At 44.2% G+C, this 19,167-nt stretch overlaps 2 protein-coding genes across 4 annotated transcripts in view; one reads left to right on the forward strand and one right to left on the reverse strand.

Annotated features, from left to right (window-relative positions):
* The window catches only part of ALG14 (ALG14 UDP-N-acetylglucosaminyltransferase subunit), a 79,550-nt gene extending 61,961 nt beyond the window's left edge, over positions 1 to 17,589 (reverse strand). Inside the window, 2 exon segments of the mRNA XM_006190922.3 lie at positions 12,869 to 13,020; positions 17,384 to 17,589. Of these exon segments, the coding sequence (XP_006190984.2) occupies positions 12,869 to 13,020; positions 17,384 to 17,519 (288 nt within the window). The 5' untranslated portion in view covers positions 17,520 to 17,589.
* Positions 17,590 to 17,708: 119 nt separating this feature from the next.
* Positions 17,709 to 19,167, forward strand: part of TLCD4 (TLC domain containing 4) — a 78,414-nt gene continuing 76,955 nt past the window's right edge. For all 3 annotated transcript variants that reach the window (XM_032487137.1, XM_014564534.2, XM_032487142.1), the window contains exon 1: positions 17,709 to 17,959. The gene's annotated coding sequence lies outside the window, so the exon portion shown is untranslated. The remainder of the gene's footprint in view (positions 17,960 to 19,167) is intronic.

Below are 19,167 nucleotides of genomic sequence, written 5' to 3' on the forward strand. Positions count from 1 at the left end.
ACTATTTTTTTATTCACTACCACAGCCCAATCACACTTTTATCAATTAATTCCTAAGGTTTCCAGCATTTAGGCTTTTGCCTCTCCAACTGCACCAAAAACTTCTTCAGACAAAGAGCACCTCCTTTCCTTACTCGTATTCTTTATAAAACGCAGCCCGAATCTTGCATACAGAAACCACTCAATCAATGCCCACTTTTGATTTTCAAGAAGGATTTTACTTCGGGGAAGGTTTCCAGGGAGCTGTTTCCTCTGTCTCAAACACAGAAGAGCCTATAAAACAAACACACCAGCACTGCAACCTCAGCAAGGTGTCTGGTGAGAAAAGTCTTTAAATAAAAGCACTCTCCGGGTGGAAAGATCGCTCAAAACCTTTGTAAAGCCATTTCAAACGCAGGACGGGAAAATCACCTCCAGCAAAGATATACGATGTTTCTAAAAGAGAACCGAAGACAACCCCTCCTCATCTTCCCCAAGGCAGATAGTCTGTGACACTTCTAGAAACCTCCACTCCCGTTCTGAAGTTCAGTCCCCGCCGCCTCTACCGCGGATGCGGGTCCCGACAGCGCAATGTTCAGCAGTGCACTGCCACCTGGTGGCGGCATGAGGGCATGACGGCAACATGGGCTGCGGAGGCAGCGGGAAGTACAGCAATGGAAGTCCCTCTACACCCGGAAGGACTTCCCAGGATCCTTCCTGAAGCTGGAAGGACGTTTTTGGGCTGAAGAGGGGGAGAGAGAAGGAGAGAGAGGGAAAGGGAGAGAAAAAAGGGAGACAGAGTGCAAATGCACAGGACTTAAGAAACGGTTTTAAACCAGTGCAGGGAGGGCCTGGGCACCCCCTATGAATCCCAGGCTGTGTCCAAGAGCCTCCAGCCAGTGCAGCGGCTGCTGGTTCATCTGAGTGGCATGAGATATGATTTATGAAGACACCTGCAGACGGCGATGCTTCACTAACAGACTTCTCAGGGTCAGTGATGGCGACTCCAGTCTGCTTACAACTGCTCAGACCAAAAGGCTTCGAAGTTCCACTCGATTTCTCTCTTTTCTTCGCATCTCATATCCAACCTGTCAGGAAATTCTATTAACTCTGCTCTCAAAGAATATCCAGAATCTGACCACTTCCCCTGCTCTCAAAGAATATCCAGAATCTGACCACTTCCCCTATTCCTATCCCTGGTGGTGGGAGCCACACCACCTTTTGCTTGCACTGCTTTCAGCCGCCCCCTGACTGGTCTTCTCGGTTTCCACGCTTGTCCCCTACAGTCTGTTTGCAACCCAGCAACCAGAGCGATCTGTTTAAAACAGCAGCTGGACCACGTCAGTCCCCTGAGCAAAACCTTCCAACAGCTTTCTATTTTCCACAGAGGAAGAGGGGAAGTCCTTATACTGGCCTCCAAGGCCCCGTATCATCTGGCCCGGGCCCCACCCTCCCCTCTCCTCTCCCTCCACTCACCAGGCTTGGCCACCAGGACCCCCTCCACTCTCCCAACATCCAGGGATGCCACCCCTGCAGCTCCTCCAGGGCTATACCCTCTGACTGAAATGCTCTTCTCCCCGGGGTCCCCCACTTCTTGAAGCTCCTTGTCAGAATTCCCACCCTGCCCCTCCCATCCCTGTGCAATTCTCCCATAGCATGGATTGCCTTCTAAGAAGCTGCATGACTTCCTTATTCACTATGTCTGGTATTCACTATGTCTTTCTGATCCAGCCGGAGGTGAGTCAGCTTCATGAGGGTAGGAATTTGTTTTTTGGTCTGTTTTGTTCAGTGGTCTATCCCAAATGCCTATAATAAAGCCTGGCAAATGGAAGGCAAATATTTATTGTTGAATAAAAAACCAAAGTTCATTTAAAAAAAAATATTCTGATTGCTAATGCATCATAAATTGGGGAAACTTGAAAAACTTTGTAAGTTTTTATATATCAGAAACACGTTTCTGTAGTTATTCAGATCATATTTAATGCCTCTCAATAAGATTTCACTATTGGGTCCATACTGTTCATTCCCTTTTATTCAAGATCTTTCCCAGTGTTTAAGGGATCTTTTCTCATTATCTTTTCTTAGAAAGTCGGCATATAAGAACATTACTCAGTTTTGCATATGTAATTTGAACATGACACATTCCTGAACTTCTCTTATTTAACAGTTTTTAAGTTGATATTTTTTGTTTCTAGATAATACCTATTTATAGACTATATGACTTCTTTATCAATTTCATCTTAGGTGAAGGGTTGAGTCAAAAAATCAATGACTAAATTCTTATTTTGGTTCTTATTTTAGGGAGAAAGAAAGCCTCTAACTGAGCCTGGCTTTTGGCCTCAAAATACACTTTTTCATATTAAGGAAACCATTAAAAATGTTAGAAATACAATAGCTTATTTGTGCAAAGCAATGTTTTAGGGCGATAAACAAGGGCAGCCATGAGCATGAACGTGTCCCAGACAGGAACAGAGTCCAGAGCAACCGCGCACGTGGAGGGTCTGCAGGTAACAGGCACTTGGAGTCGCCGGCCTGAGCAAGTCACTGAGAAATACGGGCAGAGGGCCCAGAAGGTTTCATTCAATGACCAGAACAGCAAGCGTGTGGGGTATCTGTCACACTCGGCTCTACCGCACGTGACATTCTTTCCTAGTCTACTCCATTTACCTCGAAACAGGAACGCAGTCCACAGTCTGGCAGAACGCCGTAGTGGGAATGCGGTGACGGGCCCTCGAACGTCAGCAAGCTACTTACTTTGGGCTTTTTGGTTTTAAATTTTTGTCTAATCAAAGTAACACCCACATTGTGTAGAAAATTTTGAAAGTTCTAAGAGTACTGGCAGACTGTATGTAACAGAGGTAGACAAATACTACAGCATTCAGTGCAAAACTGAAAACGGCCGTGGGGAAATGGTATGTCACCGCTGCCGACAACTACCCGGGCGTTAAAAAGCACGAGGTAGGCCTACAAGCACCAGCATGCAAAACTATCAAGGTCTTTTTCAAATGAAAAAAAATTGCTGAAAACAACATTGAGGGTGTGATTTATAAACTAGCCACACTGTACCCCCCCGTCCCTGCTTATGTGGTGCAATGTACTCATGTACATGGAGTTTTTGACATTTTGTTCTAAGTCCGTGCACAACAGGAGGGAAAAGGTCGCACCGTCAGGGTCTGCCCCAGGCTGGTCACCTCTAGAGCGTGGGACTGGACTGGTTGCAGGGAACTCCTGTTTTTCACTTTATATACCTCTTCACTGTCTACAGTTTTTCAATTAAGAAACAAACAAAAAGAGAATTTGGAAAGAAACAGGGAAATAACCACTTACGGCCCTGCTACGAGTAATTCTGGGGCACATTCAATCAAGATTTGTGGAAATATCTACATAAGCCTAGTGTCTGGTACAGAATTGGTACTCATTTAATGTTTTTTAACTAAATGAACAAATAAATACTCTTTCTTGGCAAAACATTATAAGCTTAGCTATAGACTAGTGAGAAATCTAGTTAAGTGACCCAAAAGTAAAGAATGTTGGCTCTAATTTTTAACCCTTCAAATCAGTTCTCAGCAACTTCTATTATTGTTTTATATACGAAAGAGAGCACTCTTTAATTTTTATGTGTATTAAAAAAAATGTTCTATTCAAGTGTCACTGAACTTTTTTCTTTAGTGATATGATCTGAAGCTGCCAACTCAGGCTCTAACAGAGGTTTCAAGGATTAACAGTTGTCAAGCAAGGTGGTTAACAAACAAGGCGCAGACTGAGAAGCAAATAAAAAGATGAACCAAAACCTAGAGGCCCTGAGCCCCGTTGCCTTCCCTGTCTCGAAGGGGTGGACGTCCCTGCAAAACATACACCAACAAGCAGACCGCCGCTTTCCAGGGAGGAAGCTCTGGTGCGATTTTTCACTTCGCTTTATACAATACAGCTTTGGTAACTGGTTCTATATGGAAAGGTTATGGTCCAATTTTTCTGAAAGATAGTACTTTACCTACTCTTTGTTTTAGAACTAATCCCAGTGGAAATTACATTTTCTTTAGAAGGCTTTCAAGGTATTTTTTTTTCACATAAGTAATTTCACAGCTAAACAGTCAGTTTTTGTTTGCTTAGCTTTCTGCTCCTCACCTTTCTAATTTCAGTTGCTTCATTTGAGTGGGACTGAGATCTTTCTCCCAAGGGAAGCCTGTTTCCTCTTAAAAAGCTAGTTAAACTACTTAGAGAAACACAGATGATAGTAGAACTAAAAAGTACACGAGGAATAATTATTCTTCACCTGCGTGTGACTGTAAGATGAATTACGAACCTAAAGATTTAAAATACCATCAAAATACACTGAATCAAAAGAATTAGGAGAAACTTGAATGAAGTTTCTGCAACAAAAGTAGTTCCTCTCTTATCATTTAATTAACAAGATCACATTAATTCAAAATTTTGCTTTACACTCTGCTATAAATTTATATCTAGCATAAATAGATAAATATGGACATTCACACATTTTTTCTATAAGCTAGCAAAAACATTTAGACATATTTTGAATAATTCCATATCAGAATACGTTATAAACCAACAGAAAATGCTAAGCTACTTGGGCAACTCTAAGTGATTAACAGTGGGTCATCTGTAGCGTCTGGTTTCTGGGAAGATCTTCTGTCTGTTTCTGGAAGAGCAGGCTTGTGTTGAAAATGTGGGTTTTGGCGTCTCACCAGAACCAAGCGGGAATTGATGCGCTTTTATTCCTAACGTGCTCTGAGCGCTGCGGCCGAGACACCGCGCCCGGCACTGAGTGCAGTTGCTGTTAATGCCTTCAAGTGGTGCAGGTTTTCTGGTTGGCTTAAGAAGTCTGAATAAATTAGACTCTAAAGAGACAGGCAAGGCCTTTAATCACAGGAGTATTATCTACAGCTGGGACATCATTGTTGGTACAGTTAAATCAGACTTAAAAAACGAGGAAAATTGTGTGGGTGGGGGTGCTATTTACACAAACGGTGCACAGTAGGCATCTATACAGAGGACATTAAAACTCTGCCTTAAACCAACCCCCAAACCCTCCTTCCATAAACAGACCAAGATGCTATAAGGTACATAATGAAATATTATTTTACCTGGGTGGGAAAGAAGGGCAATCCCTACTTGTCAGAAACAAGAAGAAAACGAGACAGGAGCAGACGGCCTGTGACGCTGGGGTTTAGGGAGAAAGACGTAACTGTGCCAGAAACCTGGAGCTGGGGTCTGGGCGCCCCGCAGGTGGTGGGGAGGTCTACACAGGGACACCAGGCTGACAGCTGATGTCTCTATGACAACAATATTTGAAAGCTGGAGTACCTTGGGCTCAGTTCTTCGTCCTCTTCTACTTCCTAACTACACCAGTCCCTGGGGCTCTCACCTAGTTTCTTGTTTTAAGTACTACCATTTAAACACAGATGGCTCCAAAATTCATATTCCACACCAGCCTCCCTCTGAACTTCAGACTCATGTATCCAGCTGCACAGTCAACATCCTGGCTTGTGTGTTCACAGACATCCCACACTTGGCCCCTGCTCCCTCCTGCGATCTTCCTCATGTAAATGAATGGCAACTCCATTTTCCTGGGCCCTGTCCCACCCTCCGGTGAGCCTGCTCTAGCCTTGGGACCAGCCTCACCTACCAGGAGGCAGATACCAGCTGCAAGAAAACTGCAGCCACGCAGTTGGGGAATCTGGCCCACCCACTAGGAGGTCAGCTCCTGCCCTGGGACCAGCTGGGCCCTGGCCCCGCCCACTAGGAGACCAACACAAACTTTAGGACAGCCCAGACTCCACAAACAACTGTGTCAGAACTAGCCCTACCCACCAGCAATCTGACATCAGCTCTGGGACTCCTGCCACCTGCAACCAGATCTCAGGACCTGGCTCTGCCTGCCAGTAGGCTGGCACTAGCCCCAGGACCTGGCTACACCCACCTGTGGGAGGGTACTAGCCGTGGGGTCTCCTGAACCCTGACTCTATCTATCAGTAAACCAGCAGTACCCTGGGCACGCCTGGGGTCCAGCAGTCAGCTACCCTGTGATCCAGTCCCACCAACCAGTGACCGGCAGCCTCTGCGTGCACAAAGCAGGGCCCGGCAGCCAACCATACTGAGGGCCAACCAAGCTGCCAGACTGCCCACATGGTAAGCCCGCCACAACGGGAAGACCCATGTGGCCCTCATAAGAGGAACCCTTAGAGCATACAGCTCTGGTGACAAGAGGGGAGAGTGCTGCTAGGACGCACAGGATGTCTCCCACAAGAGGCCACTTCTCCAAAGCTCGGAAATGTAACCAACCTACCAGACACATAGAAATAAAAACAGCAACTCAGGCAAAATGAGGCAACAGAAGAACATGTTCCACCTGAAGGAGTAAGACAAAACCCCAGAAGCCCTAAGTGAGGTGGGGACAAGCACTCTACCTGAGAAAGAGTTCAGGGTAGTGGTTGTGGGAGCACAAACCTGGGTTAACAAACTTTGATACTGTAATCATTGCTTTTACCAAATCATATTCTTACCTTTATGTAAACACGTAAGAAATGTATCATCAAAACCAATGCTTTCTATATCTGTCATTATACTGCTCCTTCAAAGCAGAATGTCCAAGAGCATAAAAGGCTGAACTCTCAGCACCAGTCCCCACCTCATCTACGGGACTGAGCTCAGCAGCCTGGAAGCTGCTTTGCCAGCAGGAACCTGCTACAAACTGTCTCCTCGCCGTGAAAAGCAGAGACATGCTTTGCTCGCTTTGCTTAGCTCAAGGGCACAGATTCAGGGCTGCTTATGCTCATGGAAAACGGTGAGTCGTCCCTCGCCCTGACCGGCAGGACGTGCGTCGCTCATCAGGCGCCAGTGGACAGCGCGGGCTGCTCTGGCTCACAGAAGACAGTGCCTTAGCCCTTAGCAGGGGACAGCTGGGCTGCTTCGCGTGCTTAGACAATTTCTGGTCATAGTATGGAGACTCTGTGTTGGTCTGGGTTTGCGTTATCAGTTACTCGGAACACTGTAACCTTGCTCATGATTGTTTGAGACTAAAAATAATTGCTTGTACCATTTAAGTATAAATCAAGGTTATAATGTTTCTGTTTTTCATGAACTGAAACTGCTGACTTGCATCCCTGCACGTACACCTTGCCCTCTATTCCTATGAAGTATTTCACTTTGATTCTTTTGTTTGGCTGTTCTCAATAAATACAAGAGCTTTAGAGGAGCTCGGGGTGTCAGTCTCCGGCTCCCTCTCACTCTCTTGACTTAATAAAGTCTTGAGTAATCTCGTTCTTCTGCGGTTGGACTTTTGCTGGACAAAACCCACGACAACCAGAACCCACAAGTGGTCGTGAAGATGATCAAAGAACTTGAGAGAAGAATGAATGCACCGTGAAAAATCCTAAGTTGTTAACAAAGAGTTAGAATATATAAAGAACAAGCAGAGTCAAAGAATACAATAACTGAAATGGAAAACACACTGGAAGGAATCAACAGTGGACTAAACAATACAGAGGAACAACCCAGGGAGCTGGAAAACATGAAGTGAAAACCACTGATGCTGAACAGAAGGAAAGAAAAATGGAAAGAAATGAGAACAGCTTAAGAGACCTCTGGGATAACATCAATGCACTAATAGTCACATTATAGGGGTCCCAGAAGGAGAAGAGAGGGAGAAAGGGGGCTGAGAATGTATCTGAAGATACAATAGCTGAAAACTTCCCTAACCTGGGAAAGGAAGCACACACCGAAGTCCAGGAAGCACAGAGTCCTACACAAGACCACCCCCAAAGGGACACACCAGACACACCACAACTAAACTGACAAAAATTACAGTTAAAGAGAGACTATTAAAGGCAGAAAGAGAAAAGCAACAGGTTACATGGAAGAGAACTCCCAGGGGGCTATAGCTGACTTTTCAGCAGAAATGCTGGAGGCCAAAAGGGAGTGGCACAGTGCAGCTACAGCGACAAAAGGGGAAAGCCACAGCCAAGGGCACTTTACCCGGCCAGGCTCTTGTGCAGATTGGATGGAGAGCTCGAACGCTTCACAGACAAGCGGAAGCTAAGAGTTCAGTAAAACCGAACAGCACGGGTGGACCCTGAGGGCATTATGGAAGTGAGACCGAGACAGACGAACACCGTATGATCTCACACGTGGAAGCTAAAGAAACAAAACCAAAACCCAAAAAAACCCAAGCTCATAGATACAGAGAATAGATTTGTCAGTTACCAGAGACGGGGCGCTGGGGCTGAGGGAAATGGGGAAGGGAGGTCAAAAGCTACAAGCTTCCAGTTATAAATACAGAAGCCATGGCGACATAAAGTACAGCATGCTGACCATAGTTAATAATACTGTAAGAAAAAAACTTCAAAAAAGTAAATTTCATACTTACACAAATTCCTCCCAAGGGCAAAAAGTTGTATCTACTCTTCAAGTCACATAATGAGACCAGTGTAACCTTGACACCAAAACTAAGGGACAGCACGAGAAAGGGAAAACACAAGGCACTCTCTCTCATGAACATAAATGAAAAAAATCCTTAATGAGATGTTTATGAATCAAACCCAGCAATGTATTCAGATACAATGCACTTTGAGCAAACTGGGTTTATTCCAGGAATTCAAACATAGTTCATACCACTGAAATTGTCCATATAAACAGAAAACAAAATTGGAAAAGCTATAATACCATCTCATACACAGAAAAGACATTTGATAAAAATCAACAACCAAATGTGATTTAAAATAAAATGCTTGGCAAATTTTTTAAAGCAGAAAGAATGCAAGGATGACCCCTACACAGCTCCTATTTGTTACTGTTCTAGAAGTTCTAACCCACAAAATGAGAAAAAAGAACTAAAAGATTTAAGATTACAAAGAAAGGATCACAATTGCTACTATCTGCGGGTAAGATTATCTTCACAGATAACACAAAAGTATACAAATTATTAGAATTAGAGTATAGCAAGGTGGTGCTTACAAGATCACTTTACAGAAGTCAATTGTATTTCTATATATCGCAACACAGGAAATATCATTAAGAGATATATCACTTACAACTATAATAAAAAAAATACAAGGTACTGAGAAATAAGCAGAACAACAGGTACGCCAGACTCTTACGAAGAAAATAAGAAACGTTACTGAAAAGCATTAAGGAAGATCTGCACAACAGAGAGAAAGGTGGTGTTTCCAGACAGGAAGGCATCGTCAAAGAGATGTAAGTTCTCCTGAAACTGATGCACTGATTCAGTTCAGTTCAACCCAAAATTCCAACAGGGTTCTTCGTGAGCGTTTCAAAGCTAGTTCAAAAACACATGTGAAAAAGAGAAAACAATCAAGATACTTCTGAAGAGCAGAAGACCTTCATAACAAACGAACCAGTCGAAGCAGGAAGCTCAGATACAGACATACGTGCACAGAAACTCCATCCAACACTGGGAGCGCTGCAGAGCTGCCGGTCCGCGGGCGAAGGACTTCTCAGTACCCATGCTGGGCCAGGGCCGGCGGCCGCGGCACGCGCCACGGCAGGTCTAGGGTGCTCGGTGTTCTTGGCGGACAGGGGCTCTGCCAGCAAGTGCATTGATCACTGCTGATCTCCTCAGGCAGACCCCACTTCTCCCCAGTCTGGGGAGCTCCGTGTAAGACACAAAGATAGCTGTCAGGGGCGCTAAGGGGCAGTGGAGAGAGACGAGTAAGTGGACTCCTCCTTGTGCAAGGCTCGGCGGGAAGGTGCCTCTCCGCCCCGCCTCCTCTCCCCCTCGTGCGGCTCACGGGGTGGTCAAAACAAAGGACAGGAGGCACGTGCACGCTACCCCCCTTTTAGGAATGGGATGGTGTTTTTTTTCCCCTCTAACACGGGTTGCATTGCCCCAGCAGGAAATTAACTCACAGAAGAAGGAAGTCAAACAGACGTCCTCAGTCCTACACTGTGGTGTCACTTGGATAATGAGAAAAAAAATAATGACCCTTACAAAATCCAAAATCTTTGGCTTTCTTAATAAAGCGAATCAAACCCAGCTTACTGGGTTCTAAAGCATTATGATCCGCGGTGTAAAACAATCTTCTAAGTGTTTCACTAAACCATGATGTCACTCAGCAAATCGACAGCACACACAGTGATGGACCTGGAGGGCAGTATTCAACACAGTATGCTGAATTCAGTCTGGGGCCTCCAAGTTGGATACAACTTCAGAAAGAAAAGAACATGCACACTATTAACTGGGTATAAACAAAAATACCTGTTCCTTATGTTGAAAGGCAGTAAGAATTTTGTCATTATTTGATCTTTGTATTTTTAAGGAGTCTAAATTATGACTTTTAATATTTTTCTTGTGGGAAAATCACCATCATTTTCTCCAAACTCTCTACCAAGTCTAATATACACTCTGAGATAAGAGAGTAAATGGCATGTTTAGTCTCTGATGTCTTGGATAAGAATTCTCAGGGCATTCTTTTCTCACTGAGTGCTTTGAATTGTTAAAGAATAAACAAAAGAGGCAGAGTGGCCGGGGAACAGGCTTTGGAGCAGACACAGTGAGGTAAGTCCCACATACTTGGAGGGGTCTTGGCTGAGTTATTTTTGTCTCTGAGCCTCATTTATCTTATTTGTAAAATGAAGCTACTATTATCTGTTTCACACATTACTGAAAGGAATCACTGGCACACCCAATAGTTTCTACAATGAAAATTTTCACACTTGCTAAAAGGAAAAAGGTTGTTTTGCTTTGTATTAAACAGACTTTTCCTGAAATAGTCCTGTGCGTGTATGCGCACAGGGATGGACTGTGTCCTCCAAAAACCCACATCCACCTAGAACCTGTGAAAGCGACCTCGTTTGGAAATTGGGTCTTGCAGATGTAATCAAGTTAAGATGAGGTCATCCTGGAACCAGGTGGGCCCTACATCCAATGACTAGTGTCCTGATAAGAAGGGCACATGAAGACAGGCACAGGAATGCCCTGTGATGATGGAGGGAGAGACCGGAGTTATGCTGCTACAAACCAAGAAATGTCAAGGACTGCTGGCAACCATTGGAAGCTAGGGAGAGGCACGAAGGATTCACCCCAGAGCCTCTGGAGAGGACATGGCCCTGCCCGTACCTTGATTTTGGACTTCTCACCTCCAGAGCTGTGAGAATAAATTTCCGTCAATTTCCTTAGTGGTATTCTGCTATGGTAGCCCTAGGAACTGACACACACTTTACTTCTCAAACAGAAACGTAGCATTTTGGCTCAGCTCCCACAAAGACAAAACATACTTGTTATTTATTTATTTATTTTTAAATGGCCAATTAGTAGCAGGCAGATTCCAATCTTGTCTGACGTGGATTTTCCGAGAATATATTTTAGCAGGGCACTACTTAGGGATGTTTACAAGTGATCAAAATGTAACTAAAACAGGCTTTAACTAAAATGGTCAATGGAGGATGAGCTCTCCTAGTGGATCCTGATTTCCAAGAAAGGTAAGAACCACCAAGACAGGACCCACATGGAAGCAGCTCTGAGGTCACTGGAGGCAGGACCCAGCACGTGGTCCCGCATCATGTCCTCTCTGTGCACTAACTTCACTCTCTCTGTCTTTAGCCAGCAGGTGAAAACATGACTGCCAGCAGCTTCCAAGTTTTCCCCTTCATAGAGTTTGCCCCTGAAGAAAGATGACTTTCATTCTCTGGGTCAAGTCCACAAAGCCCAGAGGAACACTCTGACTGGCCTGAGCTGGGGTAGCTGCCCCAGCGCGACTCCCTGTTGGAGCCCCGTGGTCCAGCAGGTGCCAGGGAGAAGGACGGATGGAGACGACCCAGCAAGGAGCAGCCAGCTCTGCGTCCTTCCTTGATGAAGTAGTCTCGCTTTTCTCCCTTTCACTCCAGCTTCCGTCTAAAATGCTAAGATGAAGTGAGCAACCAGGGGGCAGAGAAGTAATTTTAAAGGCAGATACAAATATGATTTGAAGAATAAGAAGCAGTAATAGATAAATCAAATTATCAGTACATGCAGGATGGATTTGGAGATTGTCATTCTAAGTGAAGCAAGCCAGAAAGAGAAAGAAAAATACCATATGATACCACTTAATGTGGAATCTAAAAACAAAGAAAAAAGAAGACACTAATGAACTTATCTACAGAACAGAAACAGACTCACAGAACAGAACAGTAAAGAAACTTTTGGTTACCAGTGGCAGAAGAGGGTGAGAAGGGATAAACTGGGAGTTTAAGATTTGCTAATATTAACTACTATATATAAAATAGATAAAAAACAAATTTCTACTGTGTAGCACAGGGAACTGTATTCAATATCTTGTAGTAACCGATAATGAAAAAGCATGTGAAAACAAATATATGTATGAGTATGTATGACAGAAACGTTATACTGTACACCAGAAATTGACACATTGTAAGATAAGAAAATAATAAGAATAAAATAAAATAAAGAGATCTAACAAAATATGTACAGGATCTACATACAGAAAACTGTAAGACTCTGGTGAAAGAAATCAAAGACGATCTAAATAAATGAAGAAAACTTCTGTGTTAAAAAAAATTATCAGTACACGTAATACGTTGATAAAGAACTTTAATAAAGAGCCAGTAAGCACATGAACTGGCTGCTTTACATACGTAAATATAAACAAAACAATGTTCGCAGCTGCAACTACTCAAAGACAATTTCCTCTATTGAAAAGAATAGAAGGGAAAGGAAGGAAAGAATCAAGCATTTTCATCTGAAGATTTATTTTAAAGATGTTTTCCTCCTTCGGTGGTAAAGGAAATATATTGCATCAGCAATAAACATTGACTGCATCGTGCGGGCAGGGCACTGAGGGGCCACAGGACTGTTTTCAGAGACAATTAAATTCAACATACAATTTGTAACTTTCTTAGAAATAGAAATTATCACTTACCGTATCACTGGGGTTTCTATCAGCTCGATTTAGCTCAAAAGAATTTATTTTACGGGCACTCATTTCATCACTGTCAGCAATGACGTAATGTCTAGGGGTGTAAGCGTCGGACAAGCTCTCGAGCAGTCTCAGGATCTCAGTGGTGTGCCCGCCTGGAGAAAAGAGTGGAAGGTCTGAGGTTAAGAAACCCATAACGGATATATCCATCTGACTATACTGTACTGACGCTGTATTTTGTGTAGTTCTCAAAAGACAGAAAGAATATTTGGAAACAATAATCTGTGCCCTTGTATAAACACTACTTTTATATGGGGGAAGAGGGTAATCAGTGTATAAAAATACAATCAGCACCAGCAGTAGGTTGCGCTGGGAAAGGTACAAAGACGTCTAGGACCCAGGTCCTGTTATTAAGAAGCCTGGTGGCAAAGGGACAAGATGCACACAGATCTATAAAAAACGATGCAAGACAGCAAGAAAAATTAAAATGAGGGAGGGTGGGGATGCAAACGGTTATGAAAAATCAATGTTCTAAGCATAAGGGGGATCCCTAGGATGGGCTGAAATGACGTGAAAGGTGAAGCCAGTGGACAGATAGGAGCAGGGAGGTCACGGAGCAGGGGTGAGGTTATCAGGACATGAGAAGGCAAGATCTGAGATGTGTGTCCAAGGGATGGTGGGAATACTGGGAAGAAGGATGGAGGGTGAGGTAAGGTCAGGAAAGTAGGTTGGAAAATTGCAAGGGAGTTGCTGAAGGTTTCTGTGTTGCAAAGTAACACCAGGGAGGCGTGAGCACTGACCCACGAGGCTCACGTCTTCCTGAGGAAGACCCGCGTTCACCTGCTCCTAACAGAGGTCTCAGCACTCTGCAGTCCTCAGATACTCACTAGCTTCACCCAACAGCTGTGGGTTCGATTTCTGAAGTCGTACAATCTCCAAAATTTTTATATTTTAATTTTAAAACCATGAATTTAAAAATCAACTGTGTTTACTGAGGTTTCCTTCAGGGAAAAGACTCAAAAAACATTCACCTATCACATTAACTGTATGCCGTACATGTGAAGCAATCCAACCCCTTAATAGGCCCTATCCTGCCTACTTAATATAATTGCACAATCTCTGGCCTCAGCCAGGTGGAGGTCCTCAACATCCTCTGTGATCATCTTGTTACCTCTTCCTGCCTCTGGTCACACGATGAAACTCCTCCCCTTCACCAGCCTTACTACTGTAAGAAAGCTTTCAATAGTGACACAGTGAACACACAGGATAGCCAAACAAATTAAGCATGTGTTTTCTCCAAATGTATATATTTTCTTATAGTAGAAGGGGAAAGATTACTCTAGATCCCAGAAGGAATTAGATTAAAAAATGAAATCAGCATAGAGTAAGTGTGACAGGAAGTACAATCATACTTCAGCTTTGTAACTTGTCATCCATCTCCTTATTCAAGGCAAGCAATTTACACATCTGACTTATGCTCATTTCAGTATTTTTGTTTTTAGCTTTGAAAAAGTGTGGTGGTTTGCAAATAGGTACTTGTTTTCACAGCTGGAACAATTAAGGATAGAACCTAACACATGACACCTTCCAGTGCAACTGAAACTTCATCTTACTTGCTTTAACAGTCTGTTGTTGTTTTTAAAGAAACCCTCACTGGATAGATTCTTTGAAAATTTAACCTTGCTGCTGAATAAAATAATTAAAATGATGGGCTTAGTCTTCCATTTCACTCTTAAGATTTATCCTTTGGGAATGAAATCTCAGTTCTGTCTTAAAAGAAATCCAGAATCCAGTCACTTCTCACCACCTCCTTCGCTGGCGCTCTGTTCCAAGCCAAGTCACTCTCACTGGTCTGTTCCCCGTGCTGTACTTGTCTATGCAAGTGTCCACTTCAGTTCTACTCTCAACACAGCCTCTAGAGTGATCCTATTAAAAGGGGTGGATCAAATTACTTACTTCAGCTCAAAACCCTCCAAATGGTCCCCTTTCTCATATAGAATAAATGGCTTTTTGGAAGCAGACCCCTTATTGTTACCTCTTGGACCCTGTCTGCTTCCTCCCCCTTACTCAGTCTATTCCAGCCACTCCAGCCTCCTTGCTGTTGGGTATCTGGCATCTCCCCAGGAGGCTTTCCCTGACAATAATGCCTAAAACTCAGCTTCCTTTCTCTACTTCATAGTGTCTGTCACCATGTAACTTACTATGCAGTCTGTTTGTTTTGTTTCTGTCTCCCCCTACCCTTGCCCCACTAGAAGGTGAACACCATGATGGCAGGGATTTTTGTTCATTTTGTTACTGCTGTACACCCAGTGCCTAGAAAACAGTAGGCACTCTCACTGAATGAACGAATGGATGACAGTTCAACAGTAAATCTAAAATTGCCTAAGGAGATCACACAGTGATTCAAAGAAAAGTAGTAATTTTGATTGATGTTCTTTGAATATAAGCCATCGATTAATATTTTATGGTAAGATTAAATATTTTTTGGTATTCAAGGTAAACACTGAAAATACCTTCCCCATCCTCCCAAATTTGGGGCATGAACTCTTAAATTATCTGCCTGACTACAAGTCTTTCTTCGATTTGGATGATTGAGGTCCTTGATCTCTACACATCCCAAATGGTTTGAATGACAGAGGGCACCAATGGCCAGACGTATTCTCAACCTTAGCTTTGGTTCTCAGTCCACCAAATCTACTAACGTCAAGTGAATGGCTCTAACACCCACCTATCCATCCATTTATTCAGGCCAGAAACCTAGACATCATTCCTGAGCCCACCTCTCCCTCACCCTCCACTTTCAGTCCACAAGTCTAGTGATTTTTATCTCCTAAACTTCACTTAAATGCATATACTTTTCTCCATCCCCACCCATCAACCCCAGTCAGGCTGTCACCATCTGTCATTGGAACTATTCCAAAGGCTCCTATCCTGTATCCCGACCTCAGTCTTTGTCGAGACGCTCTCTCGACAATGCAGACTGAATGATCTTCATGGAAGCTCAGATTCAGCTGGGTCACTCCCCATTTAAAAATACTTTAATACATCCCTTTGCTGCCAGGACTATCAATAGTCACCACTTATTAAATGCTTTACTATACGCCAAGCACTTTGCCAAACACTTTAAATGCTACCACATCTAGTCTCTCCTCATCTTTTCCCAATCCACATTTTTCAAGGTGGAAAAAGAAGGCAAATTTGCCCAAGATCACCAAATTGGCAGGTTGCAGAGATGTGATTCTACTTCAGCGCTATGTCAGTTTAGAGGCATGTGGTCCTAATTTCTACATGGAAGGAAGCAGTGGGTAGTGCCCATAGCTCTACAGAGCAGGGATTAAAACAGCCTTTAGGATCGGCATTGGGCTTACTTCCCGACATCCAACTCGGTGCAACAGTGCCCTCTCACCTCTGGCCATTCTGAGTGCTATCACCTTCTCACACCCTCCTGGCCCTCAAAGCCCCAGCTCCCCAATGTCTGGCTAATTCTTAGTTATCTTTCAAGTCTCAGTTTAGACATCACTTCTTCAAGGAAGCTTCCTGTCTCAAGTTAAGATAACATGGGGCCCAGTCTAAAGACTTCCATAGCAGTTTTTACTTCCCAGGTGATCGCACTTATCTCATCATGGCAAGTACCCATTCTGTTTTTTGTTTTCTGTTAGTTCTTCCATATTCTCCATTTCATTCACTGTGCACCTTTCACATGCTTGGGACATAGCACTTCACGGCAAGGAGTAGTAGTCAGTTTTGTTATTTCCAGGAATTAGCTAAGTGGCCTCTCCTACACTCAAAATACATTAAGTGAACAAAGTAATGAATTATACTTGAACATACGTTTAGAACATCTGCTCATACTATAAGTATTATTCTATCTGGATGCAATCTCCTGGCATTTTTAAACGTACACAGAGATACATACATATATATATGTCCATTTGGCGTTGTAAGCGCCTCGGGAGCAGGTGGACTCCGTTTTAACTGTATTACCTGATAGGACAGCTTGTTGTTCATACTCTGACACAACATCCTGAAGTGTGTATTATTCTCCTATTAGCAGTTGACTGTTGACTATCCTCGTGGATTTTGTATATGTATAGTTATAAATGTGACAATTCACTCTGTCTCATTTATCAGGTAGCATTCGTGACGCCTAAACTAATTCCAAAATGCCTCGGTGAATAATGGAAAACAGCAATTTTTATTCAGGGGAATTGCATGTTAGCATCAACAGGCTTTTGCGTCCTCTGTGTACGCTAACAACTTAAGAATATACGCTACAGAGAAGCTTAATTACAGACAAATGCAAGTTACTCATTTGTTATTACAGACGCGGTGTGGGCCGCATCAACAGACCAGCATTTCGCCCAGGCGGGGCGAACCAGCTCCGTTCACGCAGAGAAACTACAACTCCTAGCACGCAACGCGCCACAGAACGCAAGGGGCCCGGCGCAGAGCGCCGCGGCGCGCTCTGGGGTTCGTAGTGTCCGACCCGAGCCCGCCAGTCACCGCCCTGATACTCACCGGACCCAGCCACCACCAGGAGGCTGAGAGACCGCCGGGGCACAGGGGCGCGGGGGCGCAGCACTACCCACAGCCGCACTAACAGCAGCACGGCCACGGCACCTCCCGCCGCGGCGAGGATAAGGGCGCCATCCATTTAAGCAAAGGACGCATGCGTGCTATCCCCAGGCGCCGGCTGCCGGAGGAGCGGTCAAAGTTCAAAACTACGGGTGCTGCGGAGACCCAAACCTGAAGTGTGCGCCTCTTGGTGGGCGGGGCTTGCTTGCGCTGGGAGGAGTTCTGGGCCAGAGGCGGAAGCTGGGCTCCGACTCCTGCGGACTCCGGCACGCCTGCAGCCCCAGCGTAAGATGAAATTCGGGGACTGAAAGCGCTGGAGAAGTTTGATTTCTGACCGTGACGAGCTCAGGCCACCTGTGGGCCGTAAAGTCCCGGAGCGCCCAAGAGTGTTCCAGCTCCACCAACGATGTGAATTACACCTGGGAGCAATGGCATACATCGCTTTTTTTTTTTTTTTTTTTTAAATTCCAGGGGAAGCGTTTCTGTGGCACATACAGATGTTACTGAAAGTGTTTGCCGGTAAGAGGTACAGTGGTTCAGAAAACTGAATTTAGGGCCCTCTTCCAAATCTCCTCTTTCCCAACACTCATGTTTTTAACTTTTCTGGGCATTTTCGCAGATCTCAGTGTGACCAGAGTAGCTGAGAGTGATCACTTCAAGCTATTGCCATGATCCTGAGAGGAATGGAAGCCCAGGGGCTCGGAGTGGCAGGACAGAGAAGGCATCGTCCTGCAGTTTATATTCAGTTGATTTTACCGCAAAGCCAACGCGTCCCCCAATACCAATTTTGGCTTATTTTTATGTCTACTTAATCCACATTGCAGCAATGTAAAAAGACAGATTAGAGAAGCCCTTCCACCCCAAGTGTAACTTGCCCTCAGGTCTCTATCGATCTGTAGGTTAGATGGGATGAGTATACAGATGAGTAAACCGGTCCGGCGTGGTGAAACAGCTTGCCCACGTGACATAGTGGCAGGTCTGCATTTAGAAACTCGAAATCCTGACTCCCGCTGCACAGGAGTATTGCAGTGTGTGTTCCTTTGCCGAATTCTAACTTGCTTGATTATCACACTCACTTAGAGCCTAGAAGGTATTTTTTAAAATGCAGCCTCTCAGGATCCTCCTGGGAGATAGTGAATCAGAATCTCCACGGGAGAGGCCTGGGATCTGCCCATCTGAGCAATGAGTCCATTTCTATCAGCAGGCTAGCTTGGGAAACATTTAGTCATTTTCTGGCTAAGGGACCTCACAGCACTTCCTACATTCAGTCTTCCATCAAATCCTCCTCACCCTACATCCTCACAATAAGGCCCCAAGGTGAATATTACTCCCCTCTTTACAGATAAAGAAAAGGATTCTATAAAAGTAAATGATTTGCCTAAGATTACTTAGCCAATAAGTTGTGGAGAAAGTTTATAGTTGTGGATTTCAAAGTCAGTGCCTCTCAAATTTTGATGGAATCAGAATCCCCTGGGCGTTCAAATACATAGTTGGAAGTCCAGAGGTAGGGCCTCTGGCACCGTATGAAAAACAGCTTAAGAATGTTACAAAGGATGTGGTTTTCTTTCATCTGCCTACTCTGTCATTCCTAGCAATGGCTCCAACCTAAGACTCTCCCCTCTTACTTAAAAGAGGACATGAGTGGTCTCAGAAAGTACATTCAGACAGGGCAGTCTGCAGATTTCAGGAGGTCATCTAGTCATTGGGTCTTTTTTTTTAAGGGTGAG

The sequence above is a fragment of the Camelus ferus genome, chromosome 9 (genome assembly GCF_009834535.1).
Source record: "Camelus ferus isolate YT-003-E chromosome 9, BCGSAC_Cfer_1.0, whole genome shotgun sequence".
NCBI lineage: Eukaryota > Metazoa > Chordata > Mammalia > Artiodactyla > Camelidae > Camelus > Camelus ferus.